This window comes from Calidris pugnax, unplaced genomic scaffold (genome assembly GCF_001431845.1).
Source record: "Calidris pugnax isolate Ruff unplaced genomic scaffold, ASM143184v1 scaffold42, whole genome shotgun sequence".
Classification (NCBI taxonomy): domain Eukaryota; kingdom Metazoa; phylum Chordata; class Aves; order Charadriiformes; family Scolopacidae; genus Calidris; species Calidris pugnax.
Window position 1 is genome coordinate 4,941,895 of NW_015090920.1, and position 16,778 is coordinate 4,958,672.

At 41.6% G+C, this 16,778-nt stretch overlaps 1 protein-coding gene across 1 annotated transcript in view; it reads left to right on the plus strand.

Moving 5' to 3' along the window:
* Positions 1 to 2,403: 2,403 nt before the first annotated feature.
* OTUD4 (OTU deubiquitinase 4) overlaps positions 2,404 to 16,778 on the plus strand; it is a 64,092-nt gene continuing 49,717 nt past the window's right edge. Inside the window, exons 1-7 of the mRNA XM_014949896.1 lie at positions 2,404 to 2,539; positions 6,008 to 6,591; positions 8,166 to 8,249; positions 11,163 to 11,213; positions 12,619 to 12,665; positions 15,394 to 15,466; positions 15,951 to 16,032. Coding sequence (XP_014805382.1) covers positions 6,427 to 6,591; positions 8,166 to 8,249; positions 11,163 to 11,213; positions 12,619 to 12,665; positions 15,394 to 15,466; positions 15,951 to 16,032 — 502 coding nt within the window. The 5' untranslated portion in view covers positions 2,404 to 2,539; positions 6,008 to 6,426. The remainder of the gene's footprint in view (positions 2,540 to 6,007; positions 6,592 to 8,165; positions 8,250 to 11,162; positions 11,214 to 12,618; positions 12,666 to 15,393; positions 15,467 to 15,950; positions 16,033 to 16,778) is intronic.

A 16,778-nucleotide genomic window follows, 5' to 3' on the forward strand; every position in this document is an offset into this window, starting at 1 on the left:
TCCTCCAGTGGTGCAGTGGGACACTGGAGTGAGGGTTGTGGTCAGTTCCTCAGATGTTGTCTCCTCATATTCTTCCCCTGCTTTAGCATGGGGTCCTTTCAATGGGACACAGTCCTTCAAGAACTTAGCCAATGTTACTCCTTCCCACGGACTGCAGTTCTTCACAAACTTCTCCAGAGTTGGTTCTTTCCATGGGGTGTAGTCCTTCAGGAACAGACTTCTCCAGCATGAGTCCCACACGGCATCACAATTCTTGCCAGCAAACCCGCTCCTGTGTGGGCTACTCTCTCTGCACGGCTCCACAGGTCCTGCCAAAAGCCTGCTCCAGCGTTAGCTTTGCATGGGGTGAGAGCCTCCTTCAGGCATCATAGAATCGTCTAGGTTGGAAGAGACCCTTGGGATCATCGAGTCCAACCATCTACCCTACTCTACAAAGTCAGGCATGGGGTCCTCCATAGGCTGCAGGGGAATCTCTGCTCCAGTGCCTGGAGCACCTCCTCCTCATCCTTCTTCACTGACCTTGGTGTCTGCAGAGTTGTTTCTCTCAGACATTCTCACCCCTCTCTCCCGGCTGCTGTTGTGCAGCAACTTCTCCCCCTTCTTAAACATGTTATCACAGAGGCACTACCACAGTCGTTGAAACGTTATCTATAGCAATATCCTATACCCATTTGAACCAATTACTCATGTTTCATCTTTATACAACTACATTGCCAGGCAAACGCAATGTTAGTACAAAGAAACTGGGGAAAGAGTACACTTTTTAGGTACAATGTAACTGTTCATGTTATCTAGTTATATCCTATAGCCATTTGAACCCAATTACTCATGTTTCATCTTTATACAACTAAAGACATTCTTTTAAAGTTTGATAAGGATCTGGCCTGGCCCTACACCAGAGTCAAAACCTTCATCATCTTCTTCCTCTATTTTCTCTTTCCCACCTTCTCCCTCTCCTGTGCTAGTCTTGGTGCAGCAAGCGCACAACGAAATGGTTTGAAGACCTGATCTCACTGAAAAATATTTCAGGGGAACGCTTGGCTGTCAGGCGGGTCAGTTTCCTCCGTGTGCTTCACCATCTGGCACACGGAGGCACCACCAGCTGAAACGTGTGCTGTACAGTAACTCTGGAAAATCTGAGGCCAGTTAGGGACAAATGACTTGCGCTTGATTGGTTTTTTTTAGCTTAGTGTCTTCAAAAGTACTGTTCACGTGATAACTTCTACCAAACACGCACAGAAAAGGTAGATTGAGTTGCACCTTAGCACATAAACCTAATGGTTTATGTAACTTCTTATTTTATTTCAACCCAAAGTGTTCATTTCGGACAGAAAAAATCTCATAAAGGACTAATAGGTGCAAATAGGTGACCTAAAAAGATTTTTTGTCTAACCAGACCCCACTTCTGTTTGTTTTTTTTACACTGTATCAGGCTTTATCACCATTATTAATATGTATGCTAGCTAGTTTGAAGTATTTATTAATTTTAATAATTCCCCCTAAACACTTTGGATTGATCATGTCGTCAACTCAATGACTAGTTCCTCACCTCCATTAGCATTTAATTTAGAAAAAAAAAAAAATTCGAATTTGCTACCCACTTCCTTACACTTCTCACAAGCTTCCCGCTACTGATTTACAGACGTTTCATGCATTTCTTCGTGCCTGTTATAGGTATGAAGACTATTACTGAACTGACTGTTGCTGAAAGTGCCCCCACACACCGAAGGCACAGTCTAACGATTCTTCCTTCTGGCAGCAAAGCCCCTCTCCTGTCCCACACTTGTCCTTCCGGACCATCAACTCATTAAAAAAAAAATATTACCTGTCAGAAAAAGTCTCAAAAACGCTTCCTGTTGCTTCTCCGAGTCGGGGGAGTGCTTACAACTAGCCTATGCTGCTGGAAGAAGGGGTGCCCTGAGGCGGTAGCGCCTCTGAGGCGGGGCCGCCATTTTCCCTCCCGCCCGTGGCGGCGGCGGGCGCGAGCACTAGGACCTTCTGGGGAGGGGAGAGACATTCCCTGGGCTGTACCACTGCCTGTCGCTTGCGGGGTAGGGACATGAGCGGAATCCCGCTCGCCTCAGCGCCATCCGGCTCCTCAAAGCCTCCCGGCGACGAAGCCCCAGAGAAACAGCCCCGCTCAAAAGGCCGCTCTCTCCTCCGGCGCCCGGGCGTTCTCCCCGGCCCGCCTCTTGTCCTCCCCTCTGCGGCAAATGGTACGGGCCCTAGCAGCCCGCACAGGTGCCGCCGGTGGGACAAACCAACAGCGTGGCGGGGGGGGGAAAGCCGTGAGGGCGGGTGCTCCCTCCCTCGCGCGTGCGGCCAAGAGTGATGAGAAGGCGGCGAAGCGGGAGGGCGAGACCTCGGGACGGGGCCGGCAGCGGCCGCATCATCGGGGAGCGACGCCAGCGGGGCGGCCGCCGCGGGAGATTGAAGAGCCGGCGAGGCGAAGAGGGGGCGGTGCTGCCGCTAGCAGCCGTTTCCCGGGGGGAGGAGAAGAGGAAGAAAAGGAGGGGGCCGCCCGCCCGCCCCTCGGCCGGTAAGTGCCCGTGAGGGGGGGGTGAAGGGAGCAGGCCCCTCAAGGCGGGGAGCCTCGGCCTCACAGCCCCGGCGGGTGGTTGTGTGGCCGCCGAACAAGCTGGACGCCGGTGGGTCTGGGTTTGTAGGCCGAGGGGGCCGCGCCTGCCTCCTCACCCCCTCCCGGTGCTTGTCTCCGGCCTGTACCGAATGGCCCAGGCCCGGGGGAGGCGGCGGCTCCTGGTGAACCGGCCCTGTCTGAAGCTGAGGAAGAGCGGGCGGGAAGCTGAGTGAAAATGGGTGAAAACTGGGCTGTCTCCTCTCTCTCCGAGGTTGCAGTTGGCACCCCCTCCCGGTGCTTGTCTCCGGCCTGTACCGAATGGCCCAGGCCCGGGGGAGGCGGCGGCTCCTGGTGAACCGGCCCTGTCTGAAGCTGAGGAAGAGCGGGCGGGAAGCTGAGTGAAAATGGGTGAAAACTGGGCTGTCTCCTCTCTCTCCGAGGTTGCAGTTGGATGAGCAGGCGGGTGGTTGTGTGGCCGCCGAACAAGCTGGACGCCGGTGGGTCTGGGTTTGTAGGCCGAGGGGGCCGCGCCTGCCTCCTCACCCCCTCCCGGTGCTTGTCTCCGGCCTGTACCGAATGGCCCAGGCCCGGGGGAGGCGGCGGCTCCTGGTGAACCGGCCCTGTCTGAAGCTGAGGAAGAGCGGGCGGGAAGCTGAGTGAAAATGGGTGAAAACTGGGCTGTCTCCTCTCTCTCCGAGGTTGCAGTTGGATGAGCAAAGGCTGCTTTCCCTTTCCTTTCCTTTCCCCCTTCCCCTTTGCTGGCCCAGGTGCTGGCATGGGCAGGCCCTGAACTGAATCACCAAACGAATCTTGGTTGAAAAAAATAAAGTTGTGGGGTGTGTTTTGGAATTTTTAAATTTTTTTCTTTTTTTCTTTTTTTTTTTTTTTACACGTACAGCTCTAGACATAAGATTTCAATCAAGCTGCTTTCAAATAAATAAGAAAATCAAATTAAGATAGCAAATTTTAAACAGCTAAATGGCAAGCAGTTCAGGGATTTTACTTTTCTGACAGCTATGTCCAAGCCTAATTTTTTTTTTTTCCAATTAATATGGAACATTCTCAAAGCTGCAGCATCAGACCTGAAATAAGGCAGTTTTAGTCTTGCTGATTGGTAGCTAAGAAATCAGTTAGTCTCTCAGTTTCGATTTTTCTTGCTGGCAGAGATCCCAGGGAATTTGCTGTAGTTTCCAACTCCTTTCTGGCAAACCTGGGCTCCTGTTAGGAAAAGGGGGTCTGATACTGCCTGTGCTGAGCTGCTGTAGAGCACTGCTCACAGCCTGACGAGTAACTTTTGCTTATTCAATCAGTTACTATATACAGATTTCAGCTCAAGTCACCACCCTCCCTGGTCTTATTACCACTGGTTGAAAGTAAAAATTCAGGGTTTTCATTCCTTCTGTCCTCGCCTCTCTTTCTTGCATCTGCATTTGTTCATTTAAGCTAAGAAGTAACCGGTAGCATTTTATTTATCACTAGTGCTACTGAGAGCCTTGTAGCTCTTCCTTCTAGGTAAGTCACACAATCACCACAACAACTTTGGAAAGCTTCCTTTTGTGTCACGTTTTGTGCACAGAAATCTTCTCCAGCAATGTTTAGTCAGGCAACCGTAATAACAATGTTTGGTGCTTCTTACCCACTTGAGTGGTATACAAATAAAAAGTACTATATTAAAAGAATTGAATGGCTATGGCTTTTAAAAATCCCTTTTAATTAAGCCCCCTTTTACTATCCCAGTTTTATTTCCATCTTCCTTTCCTGCAAGTGGATGGATTTAAAAAATATTGTTACAATATTTGATTCAAGGATTGGAGCATCTCTCTTATGAGGAAAGGCTGAGAGAGCTGGGACTCTTTAGTCTGGAGAAGAGAAGGCTGAGGGGAGACCTTATCAATGCCTATAAGTACCTAAAGGGTGGGTTGAAGGAGGAGGGAGCCAGACTCATTTCAGCAGTTCCCAGTGAGAGGACGAGGGGTAACGGGCATAAACTGGACCATGGGAAGTTCCATTGAAATATAAGGAAGAACTTCTTTGGGGTGAGGGTCACAGAGCCCTGGAACAGGCTGCCCAGGGAGGTCGTGGAGTCCCCTTCTCTGGAGATTTTCAAGACCCACCTGGATGCAGTCCTGAGTGACATGCTCTAGCTCTAGGCAATCCTGCTTCGGCAGGGAAGTTGGACTAGATGATGTCTATGGTCCCTTCCAACTCTAAAAAATTCAGTGAAATTCAGTGAAATCTAATCTGTTGGGGGAGAGAAGGGGGGAAACCCTATATACAGATTTCAGCTCAAGTCACCACCCTCCCTGGTCTTATTACCACTGGTTGAAAGTAAAAATTCAGGGTTTTCATTCCTTCTGTCCTCGCCTCTCTTTCTTGCATCTGCATTTGTTCATTTAAGCTAAGAAGTAACCGGTAGCATTTTATTTATCACTAGTGCTACTGAGAGCCTTGTAGCTCTTCCTTCTAGGTAAGTCACACAATCACCACAGTTTAAAAAAAAAAAAAAAGCGCCTTAAAAAGCCTTACAAGTTTGGAAAGCTTCCTTTTGTGTCATGTTTTGTGCGCTGAAATCTTCTTGAGCCTCTTTACAATGCCAAGCAAAATTTAGTTAGGCAATTGTAATAACAATGTTTGGTGCTTCTTACCCACTTGAGTGGTATACAAATAAAAAGTACTATATTAAAAGAATTGAATGGCTATGGCTTTTAAAAATCCCTTTTAATTAAGCCCCCTTTTACTATCCCAGTTTTATTTCCATCTTCCTTTCCTGCAAGTGGATGGATTTAAAAAATATTGTTACAATATTTGATTCAAGGATTGGAGCATCTCTCTTATGAGGAAAGGCTGAGAGAGCTGGGACTCTTTAGTCTGGAGAAGAGAAGGCTGAGGGGAGACCTTATCAATGCCTATAAGTACCTAAAGGGTGGGTTGAAGGAGGAGGGAGCCAGACTCATTTCAGCAGTTCCCAGTGAGAGGACGAGGGGTAACGGGCATAAACTGGACCATGGGAAGTTCCATTGAAATATAAGGAAGAACTTCTTTGGGGTGAGGGTCACAGAGCCCTGGAACAGGCTGCCCAGGGAGGTCGTGGAGTCCCCTTCTCTGGAGATTTTCAAGACCCACCTGGATGCAGTCCTGAGTGACATGCTCTAGCTCTAGGCAATCCTGCTTCGGCAGGGAAGTTGGACTAGATGATGTCTATGGTCCCTTCCAACTCTAAAAAATTCAGTGAAATTCAGTGAAATCTAATCTGTTGGGGGAGAGAAGGGGGGAAACCAACCCAGCCCAACCTTACAAACCCCACGTACCTATGGCTCGGATGTCAGGCATCCCGCTGTTAGTTATAAAACTCAAATCCTCCTTTCTTCCCCCCCCTCCTCCTCCTCTCGCCGGCGGCGGTAGCACATGTCCTTTCTCTTTTGTTTTCAGGCCGGCTGCGGGAGACCCGCCGGGAATCGCCACCCCTAAAGGAGAAGCGGGGATCGGGACCCCCCCTTCCGTAGCGCTGAGCCGGGAGCCGCCGCCGGCCCCGACCCCTCCGGAAAAGCCTTAGAAGCGACGTGTGTGTTTTTTGTTATTTTTTTTTTTTTTTAACCCAGCTGGAAGTCAACGCCTGGCGAGTAAAACTTTGCCGTTTCTCCCGGCGGTTCCCCACATGCAAGTTGCCAACGTGAGACCGGCGGCTTTTCCTATCGCTGCTCCCTGGAGCGCTAAGGGCGGGGGGGGGCTCGCCTCCCCGACCCCCTTGTTCATCCCTGGAGCTGCTCGGTGGCTTTACCTCGCCATGTGGGGCTAGGAGATAGGTAGCAGCCATTCTCCCCCCCACCTCCAGCGTGGAGCTGGTAAAGATGGAGGCGGCGGGCAAAAGCGACGGCGGGGAGCAGAGTCATCAAGGCAGCGGCGTGGAGGCCCCCGGGGACGCTTCCATGGACTGCTACTTGCGATCTCAGGGCTTGTACAGAAAGAGAGTTGCCAAGGATGGATCTTGTCTGTTCAGGGCTGTGGCCGAGCAGGTAACTGCCGACGTAAAGCTACTTCGCGGGAAAAGCATGGGAAGTGGATCTCATTAGTGGGTGGTAATTGGTGTTAAAATGCAGGCAAGTGTTAGGTTAAGGTTACACAGTCGTGTGCCAGGGGAAAAATAATAAAATTCTAACTTGGGAGGGAGGTGCTGTGTCTACAGACTTCTGTCATCAAGAAATTTTTACCTGTTTTGACCTTCCACTGCCTCCTCAGAGGGAGTTTTTTTCAGTGTAAGATTTCAATATTTGCATACAACTGTACGAGACTATTTAGGAAGCGGAATTTAGTGGAAAGACCTGAAAAGCCTTGTTCTTAGTTTTGTTAAGTAGTTTACTATAAAATTAGAGAAAGCGAGTAAATTATTTTCAGTTCCTCCTGTTAAATTCCCCTCCCCCATATCAGTGTTGCTGGTAAAGGAAAAAAGTGACAGCGTCATCTTGTCTTAAATACAAACAAACAGCAGTGGGAGCTCTGCTGCTTCTGATTGTGGAAGCCCAGATTCCTGTGCTAATTATACACAGTTCACTTTTTTTTTCTAAAAAAAAATTACTTTCCCCACTGAATTCATAGGTTTAGGCAAGTAAACACTATTGATCCAAAGTGAGGCCTTCTTTTTTTTTTTTTTTTTTAATTTCAAGGGAATAAACAGTGAATATACATTGATATTGTGGTGATTTTAATTAATACATGGAGCAGGCTTCTCCTGCGCTCCAGTGTATATAGTACTTTTTTCCAACTAATACCTGAATATTTAGCATCCCATGCTTACTTTATTAAAGGGACGGAAGGTCTTTAATTCAGAGTTAGTAGGTGTTTATACGCAAATTTGGCCTAATCTCTGTACTCTTCATGCAGAAAAACTGAGCTGATCTGAAATTGGAAGTGTTTTAAATTAAGGGTAGCGTGTAAGGATTGCAAGAGAAGCTGCAATTTAAATTGACTGGAACTTCCCTGTGCTGTAGTGAGGATGAGACAAAGTCACGTTAGAGGTAACTCTGAACCTATGATGAAAGTAATATTTTTCCAGTAGAGATTTGAACAGGAGGTAGAATGCAGGTATCTGCACTGGGATCTGAATTGGGATCTGAATTCCTGACTTCCAAATCAGTATTTGGGCAACAGACCTGCACGTCTTGAAGTGAAGATAAAGTAACCATGTGCTCTCTTAGATTTGAGTACATTTCAATTAAATGAGCACATGTTGATGGTTGATTTCCTCGTCCACTCCTGCAGTTACTCACTTCTTCAATTAATTAAGTCCCTTACAGAGGAGTGGTTAAAGAATGACGAAAAATGCGACTCCTTTCGCTTAGTAAATCCTCATAAAATTGAACATCTGAACTTAGTAAATTTGAGAGTTCTGCAGTTACTTAATTTTTGACTAAGTGATTGAGGTTTCTCCTGCATAAAGATCTTGTTATTGAATGAATATGCATTTAAATATTTTGAAAAATAAAACTAGAATATCCAAGCCTGTATTAGGACAGCAGTCGCTAGGTATTTATGACCCATCATCAAAACTCCTAAGAACCAGTGTCACTTTCTCCTCTTTCTCCCTTCGTAGGTGTTACACTCTCAGTCTCGGCATATTGATGTTAGGATGGCTTGTGTAGACTACCTTCGGAAAAATAGGGAGAAATTTGAAGCAGTAAGTATTTTTATTTCCTTTGTGAGCATTTAAAAAAATGTTACTTTATTCCTTCCACTTTTCTAAGGTATATTCTGCTGGTTTTGACAGTATTCATCATAACTATACACTAGTTCATTCTTTTTAAAGTGAGTGTGCTTTTAAATTAATTGGCAACTGGGTGATAGTAACTCATTTTCATAAGCCTGAAGAAAGACCTCCTTGGACTGGAGAGATGTGGGGTGGGAAGAGTGGGGAGGGTTTTTAATGCTCATTAAAAAACAAAACAAACTTTCTTAAACTTTAGTAGTCTGTAGTGGACCTAATAAAATCTGGATTTTAAAAATCTGGTCATAAAATGTTCTTATTGTGCTATTTAATTGCTTTTACAATATATGAGGGTTTTGACTGATGAGATCAGTGAAATTTGTTTCAGGGTTGACAATTTATTATGCATTGCCACTCTAAACATCTGTAACAAAGTTCTCCTTCATCAATCACAGACATAAAATACTTTGCTATTTCTCTATATTTGGTGAATGTCATCAGTGTTCATATTATATTATCCTTTTTTGGTTCCTTTTAAAGGAGCCATAATTGATAATGGCGCTTCTGTTTGTGTTTTTACGTGTTCTAGTGTGTATACCATTTAACTAATTTCCAGGATAGCTGAAACAGGAGCATGTGCAAGTGTTTATTAGTGAAGGATTATTACTTATCGCTCTGTTTCTGTTCCAAATTTACCTGGACCCAAAAAAAAAGGCTGCTTTAGATGCATGTTGGCATATGCAAGAGAAGGAAAGCAGGAATAAGAGTGTGTTTATTTGCTGTAATTTCTGACAAAATGTCCTATGCTCAAAAGCAACTAATCACTGTTAAAGTGGAAGTTGTCAAAAATTAATGCCATAAAATACAGTGAATCTCTCTGGGAGAATGCAGCCCTGACTTGACTCTTTCTGTTTACCAGGACTGTTTGTTTGTTTCCAGTCCATCTGAGGACATACCAACAAGATCTCTCTCAGTTCTTTCCCCACGCTCACTTTTTAATCTCTTTCTTTCTAGAATTACCCCACTCATTCCAGTATCTGCTTCTCTACTTCTGTTTTCTTGTTACATTGTGTAGTTTTTGGAAATGCCATGACCCTTCTTGAGTCTAAATGTGTTAGTCAACCCTAGCTGGTTTGACTATCTTGGTCTCTGTCCTCCAAACTCCCAGTCTCACTGTTCTTTCTTTCCTCAGGCTTGATGCAAATGATACGACCTTTCCTCTATCCATATTTGCTCCCCTTTGGAAAAGTCTCTTTTTTAAAAGTTTCTTGTCAATTTTTAGAATAGGTGTTTCATGTATAAGGTTGAGGTGTTTCATATCTGTTCTCGTTTCCTACTATTTCTATTCCCTCAGGTACCTCACTTCAGCTCTGCTGATCTCCCCCTATGTCTTACTATAATTTGTGCTTTCCTTCTGGAATATGTTGTTAACTTACCTCTCTTAAAAAAACCCAAAAAACAACAAATGCCTCTTTCGCTAATCTCTTAGTTTGACTATTAACGAATCTGCTTCCTTAGTAGTTCCACTCTCTTGAGGTGTACTGGTGGTACTTATTGAAGTTCCTCTTCTGTCTCTTGTAACCATTTCGGCTTGGATTTCTGTCTCTTTCCTTCCATTGATAATACTGTAAGCAAAGTCTCATGTGACTCTGTAACCACCATCTGTGTTTTCATCCTCAACCTTTCTTGAAGTGTTATATCTTTGATTGCTGCTGTCTTATGTTCATTCTCTTTTTTTATCTCTTTAGTTTTCTGAGGCGTTTCTGGTGCCCTTCCTTTCTTCCTCTGTGCATTAGCTTTAGATTATTTAATTTTGACACACAAACCAACTGCTGTCTGTGATCATGTTATTAGTGATCCACCTTTTAACTTCATACCTGATTGTTTCTGTCTAAATGACAAATTTTGGCCAGCTTTTTGATCTTCTCACAAACAATACTGTTCGCTTAGGTTCAAAATGGCTAAAGCAGAACTTTTAATTGGCTTGAATTCTGCTCAGTTTTCCTCAGTCCTTCGTTTCTTAATCACTGTAGATAAAGAGGCCATCCTGCTTGTAGCTTAAGTTCATAGTGGGAATCACTTCTTTGGTTGAACTTCTGTGGATCTTTATTTTGACTAAATCAAGCAGATTGTGTCTAAGTAACATTTTCTAAATACAGCCTCTCTGTTGGCCGGCAGGGCTGAAACACTTCGAAGTTAAGATACCTCAGTTACTGCAGCATCTTTCTCAGGCCTTAACAAATGTGAATTTGGCCTCTTCATGTGTGTTAAGGAGTGCAGCTGAAGGATCACTTTCTTAGCCTGGGACTTGCAGTGTAGCCTGACTGTTTGCATCCTTCCACTGAAAGTAAAAGCAGTTTGAAGTGATGCAGAAAAGAGGAAAAAGTGCTTTATGATTTGCCTATACTGTATCTTGTCGCTATTTCTGTATTTCACATACAGAAATATGACTCCCATTTCTAATTGTCCATTACTGCCTATTACTTTTAACAAGATCCTTAAATAAATGCTCTCTCCAGTGATGCCATACATGCCTGGGATGACTTTTCTTTGTTTTCTTTCAGATTTCCCATTTGGCTGCTGGATTACTTTTTGGCTCTTTTTTTTTTTTTTTTTTTAAATTTTGTTTGGTTTTGGTTTGTGTGATAACTCCAAAAGCTATTTATGTGGGTCTTTTTCTGGAATGCAGAGCTACATGTTTGACCATTTATTCCCTCATCTCTACAGGACTCTATACTTAGATTGTAAGCTCTTTGGGGTCAGGATAGTCTTAAACCTCCAATGGTACATTCCTGTTGGTACAGTCGTCATAGACTGGGGATTCTGTATGCTACACTAATAAAAGTAACTAATTATTACTCTTTTATTTATTTTTTTTAAATACAGTTCATAGAGGGGCCATTTGAAGATTATTTAAAATGTTTGGAAAATCCACAGGTATGTTAAACTTTATTTGTATTACAAAGCAGTACCTCTGTTGAAGTTGATGGGGAATTGGATAATTGTTTCCCCTCTCAAATGTTTTTGACTAAGCTTAAGAGGTCTTTGAGTATGGAAATATATACTTTTATGCACGTACTTTCTCTTGTAAAATGATTTGGGGAATTTTTTTGTCTTCATTTGAACCTGTTGTTACTCAAAAGTATATCCAAACATTTCTAGCCTCTGCAAGTGCCAAGAAACGTAGCACGGCTGGTTTTTTCTTGAAGACAGCCTTGAATAAAGGTCTAAAAGTTGAGGTGATAAAAACAGTTACTTATGTAAGGGATATGATGAACAGTAGCCACAGGCTCTTACAAAAATACTGATTTGAAGCAAAACTACTATTATTTCCCCCTTCCCCCTCACCCTCCCAATTTAATTTTAATATTTTTATTAGTGAGTTACAATTGGTGTGAGCTGGGGGGGAGCGGGAGGGAAGAGGAGACTATCTAGTACAATAATTGAAAATCTGTTAATTTTTTTAAAGTGTTTGTCCATAAATTTTATTAAATTTTCCCTTCCTAGAAATCGAAGCATGATTTTATTTATTTATTCCCCCCTGCCATGCCTACACCATCCCTACTTAGAACGGCTAACCAGATGGTTCTTTATTTTAGCTTCCAAAGTGAATGGTGGAAGGAGGGAAAAAAGTGGGTGTTAGCCTATTCTTCTTCTGCCTTGCTTTGTTTATTCCAGGATTTTTAATTGCAAAGCTTTTGTTAGTCAAATCCTGAGGCTATATGTTATGCTAAAGTGGTAAATCATGCCATTTTCCAGTAGAACTTATTCTGTACTGAACTACACCAATGTGAATGGTTTAAAACACTGCACTGTGTGTGTAGAAAATGTCTTTTTCATACGTGTCTACTAAAGTCTTTTTGAGAAATAAAACATATGGTAGCTTTATTACATGTTCATAGAAATCAATACTAAGTTATTCTATATTTGAAAGTTGTCATGAAAATTTTAAAAATTGTTAAAAGAAAAAAATTGAACTGCTACAAATTTCTGCCCCAAACTAAATTTCAGTCATTTTTAATTGAGTAAAAATTAAAAAAAAAAGAAAAAGAAAAAAGTAACAACAAGGGGAAAAAAAAAAGTAAGAAAAACTGGTGATGACATACTGGACCACAGTACAGCAGTTAGGCTGGTAATGGAGGAAAGAGCTTTTAGTTTTCTATGATTTGAGTCTGGGTTATGGTGTTACTGACATTTTCTGGTTGTAGCTGATCTCCAGGCTCAGTGGTGATAACTTTTTTTTTGACAATGATTTCTTACTTCACTTGATCTACGCAAGAGGAAGTAGAATAATTGAGTGTTTGATTTAACTTCAATTTTCTTTTGTTTTTTTTCAATACAGGAATGGGTTGGACAAGTAGAAATAAGTGCCCTTTCTCTTATGTACAAGTAAGAAAACCTTTAAATATGTTTTTATTGAAATTGGTTCAGGTGTTTTGTTAGTTAATCCGTTGGAATAGCAAAGATGGAATTGTATGTTATACTGTAGTTCTCCAGAAAATTACAAATATGCTTGGAAAATTGCAGCTGTTGAGGTATTAAATAAAAATAGAAAAGTGAGCTTTGAAACTGACATTTAATCTGGGATTTGAATACAGGTTTGCAGTAGTGTCATGCACCTTCCCTGCACAACTAATAGAGTCATTCAGTTTGTATTTTGTTAATTTTCCTACCTTAATTTTTCTGGTTTTCTGAAGTTGTAGGTACTGGCATGAGGCAGCCTGGTGTAGTGCTGTACCTTTATTCTCTTGTCTGTATAAATTTTCCTTTTTCCACTGTGTCAGTACAGACGAAATAATACGAGTTTGTCAAGGGCCATATACTTCAGAAATCTATCAATATTTGTGCATACATAAACACCCCTTATGGTGCTGAACGCTTTCGCTGATGTGCTTTTATTAAATATAATTCCTTTTATTTCTTTTTATTAAATATAATTCCTACTACTTTGTGAAGTAGTAGGAAACAATATGCTGAATATTTATAGCTGCTTTCTAATTACTGTCCAAAGGAGTAAGCAATGTCCAGCATCTTCTCTTTCTGCTGTTTGTAAACCACTTAAAAAATTTGATATTTCAAAATGCTTAGTATTTCAGAAGGCACAGTGAGAAGGTGCGGGGGTTAGATTGAGCCAGGGGGTGTAGAGGGACGCAACTCAATTTAAGTCAACAAAATTGCATGTTTGATTAAGTCAGAACTGAATGGTTGTGGTTTTTGGTTTGTTGTATTTCTAGCCACGAAAAATGTACTTTTATGAAATAGAAGCAGTTTATTTTGAAGTCATGATAATTTGGTATCCAGGATTATAGCTGATAAATGAATACAGAGGCAAATGCTGGTTGACTATATGGAGTATCTCACCGCAGAGTTGAACACACAGCCATTATTACTGCCATACTTGTTTTGGGAAGACTGGCTTCTATTAAAAAGGCAATTTAGGAGCTCTGGGAAAGCAGGAATGGTGATGGAGCCTGGTTGACTATATGGAGTATTTCACCGCTGAGTTGAACACAACACCCATTGTTACTGCCATACTTGTTTTGGGAAGACTGGCTTCTATTAAAAAGGCAATTTAGGAGGCTGGTTGACTATATGGAGTATCTCACCGCAGAGTTGAACACACAGCCATTATTACTGCCATACTTGTTTTGGGAAGACTGGCTTCTATTAAAAAGGCAATTTAGGAGCTCTGGGAAAGCAGGAATGGTGATGGAGGTAGGGGGAAGGAGTTACTTGCCTTTCGGGGTGCTGACAGACTGAAGGGGAGCAGTACTATGAATTTCTTCTTCTGTGCCAAGTGGAGAAGTGAATTTCAGACTTTTCAAGCATAAGCTAGAAACGCAGTATGAATAGGTTTGTTTTCATTTTCACTCCTCAGAACCTGTCACAAGTATAATTTGGATATCTAGTAAATTTTCACTGCCTGCCTGAGGAGGGGGTGCAGCTCTGAGCTATGAAATTCTTTTCCTCTCAGAATTGCTTTTTCTGAGTTGTTGTAGGAGGTTGTTTGGTTTTGGTTGGTTGTAGCTTTTTAAATCTACAAACTGCACCTGTGAATATACTTAATCATTTTGCAAGGCTAATAGAACTTTTGCTTGTGTGAGCAAGGAAGAAGTTGAAGGAACTGATAGGTTGCTGAGCAAAGAATTCAAAGGGCGGGTTATGGATGAAAGAGAGAGAGGGAAAATAATGAAATTAAGAATAAGACAGAGATTGATTATAGCAGAAAAACAAGTAGCAAAGATTGATAGTCTTTCAGTATTTAGAAAATAAAATCAAATTGCATGTAGCACATCATGCCAGTATCAGTTGTGGATTTTCCCAAATTTGTCACTTATACCCAGTTCAACTTTTTATGCTTTTTAATCTAACAAACTAAAAAAAGAATGAATGTAAATTCTAAATTTACTTAACTGTAGTAGCCCAACTCTTCCTTTATGGTATTTTTAGTCCTCTTAAATGTAGTGAGGTGTCCAAACTTAGTTTGCAGCGATAAAAACTTTCTAAACCTGCTTTGAAAAACTATACTAGACTGATGTGCTTGATAACGAGTATCTGCCAACACTGCAATGGCACGCTGCCTGCTGCTTCTGCTCAAGCTTCCCAAAAGGTTTGTTTCCACTCTTACAGTTGAAGAGACAACAGAGAGGTTTCTTCTCCACTTTAAATCCAACAATTTGCGTCTTAACGACTGCAACATGGTGCTAGACTCCACGCTTGATGGGATCTTTATCCAAAGAGAAAGGGAGACTGAACCTTCTGAATGTCATTTTTGCAGTGTATTATCCATTTTAAAATGTAGGAAAAGATTCTTCTCGCTACACATGGAAAAATCTGAGGCATGTGGAGGGCACAATCTTCAGAGATGCTGGAGACTTGGTTACAGTACCTGATCCTCAGGCGATGCCCGCATCTTATTCTAGTATATTCTTTTAGAAAAGCATTTTATACTCTTTTATAAAAGTATTTTTTTTGACCAGTGATAGTCGTACTCATCTTCTTCAGTATTCTTTTCCACTAGGTGTTTTCTGTGCTTATGTATGTTCCTTGAACTTGACTTGAATATTCCAATTTGTAGATGAATTCTTAGCTGCTACTTTTTTTTTTTTTTCCTCAGGAAAGATTTCATAATATACCGGGAACCAAATGCTTCTCCCTCACATGTAACTGAAAATGGCTTTTCTGATAAGGTAAAAAAAAAGTTTATGGCTATTGTGAAAGGCTGAATTTAGACTATTTTATAAGCAGCAGGTAGTTTTATGTGATTTTTATTCAACAAAACGAAATGTTCTGAGAATTCAATCTTAACTATTTATTTTGTACATATTTAAGGCAGCTATTCTGTTAATACATGTAGCACTGTTCTTTTAAATATATGATGTGTATTTGGGGTGTGGTGTATCTTCCTAGTAATCTAAAATTCTGTAAAAATAAGTTTATAAGTACTAACTCACATAGCTACGTCTTCAGTTCTTATTGACTTCTGGTCAAATTATTTTTGGCTTAAAGGACATCCACTAAACAGTTTAAAGTTTGATCATTTTATTGATACTGTGAGATCCTGAGGGATAACACAGAGCATTGATACGTTAAGTTGAATTTAAGAGGTAGTGCCCATATAAAAAATTAAGTGAGTTGCAAAACCTGAATTACCTGTGTGGTTTTTTTTAATAGGTATTGCTGTGCTTCTCAAATGGAAACCACTATGATATTGTTTATCCCATAGACTATTCGGAAAAGGCTGCTCTGTGCCAGTGTAAGTATTATGTTGCTTAGTTAAAAGCACATATTTTTACCAAAAATCTTAAAATTCAGGTTTTGGGAAAAGACTCTATATGAAAATTTGTTACAGTCATTCTTCAGTAGCTTAATTTTCCATTTGAGTTGTCAATGACTGTATGATTTTGCGAGAGCATGAATACTTACTGTGTCCTGATTCTTGACAAAGCAGATTATATACCAAGAGGAGAAGACTACTCTGCCTATTTGAGTCAAATGTAAACAGAAAATGTTGGTGTACTAATCTGTTGCCTTGTCTTTGGCCAGCATTCTGGTTTTAATGTTGTATTTCAGACTATGTTAGCAAACTAATTGCTTATGTTAAAATTATCCTTGCATGTGTGACTCGTCACAGAAATTATGGAGGTTTTATGTTCAAAAAAATAAGTGTCTTCGAGGATTAATGTTTTTTTTCTAGATTGCAGAAATGCCCAAATGTCCTAATCAGGTTTGATGGGTTACTGTGACAATCCCTACAAGGGTTCTAATTCTTCTTGAAAACCCTACCTATGTGCAGAGTTACAAGGCCAAATTTGCCTCTCAAGAGACCTAATTTCTGGTAGTTCCATGCATACCCATTAAGCCAAAGTAGTTACAGCTGGTTCTGCTTCTAATACCTTCACTATCTCATTTAACACATCAAAATGCTTGCTTTGATTGAAGTAATTTGAAATGCATCTGTAATGGTGGTATAAGATTCTGTTGGCCTTGTAATTGATTTTT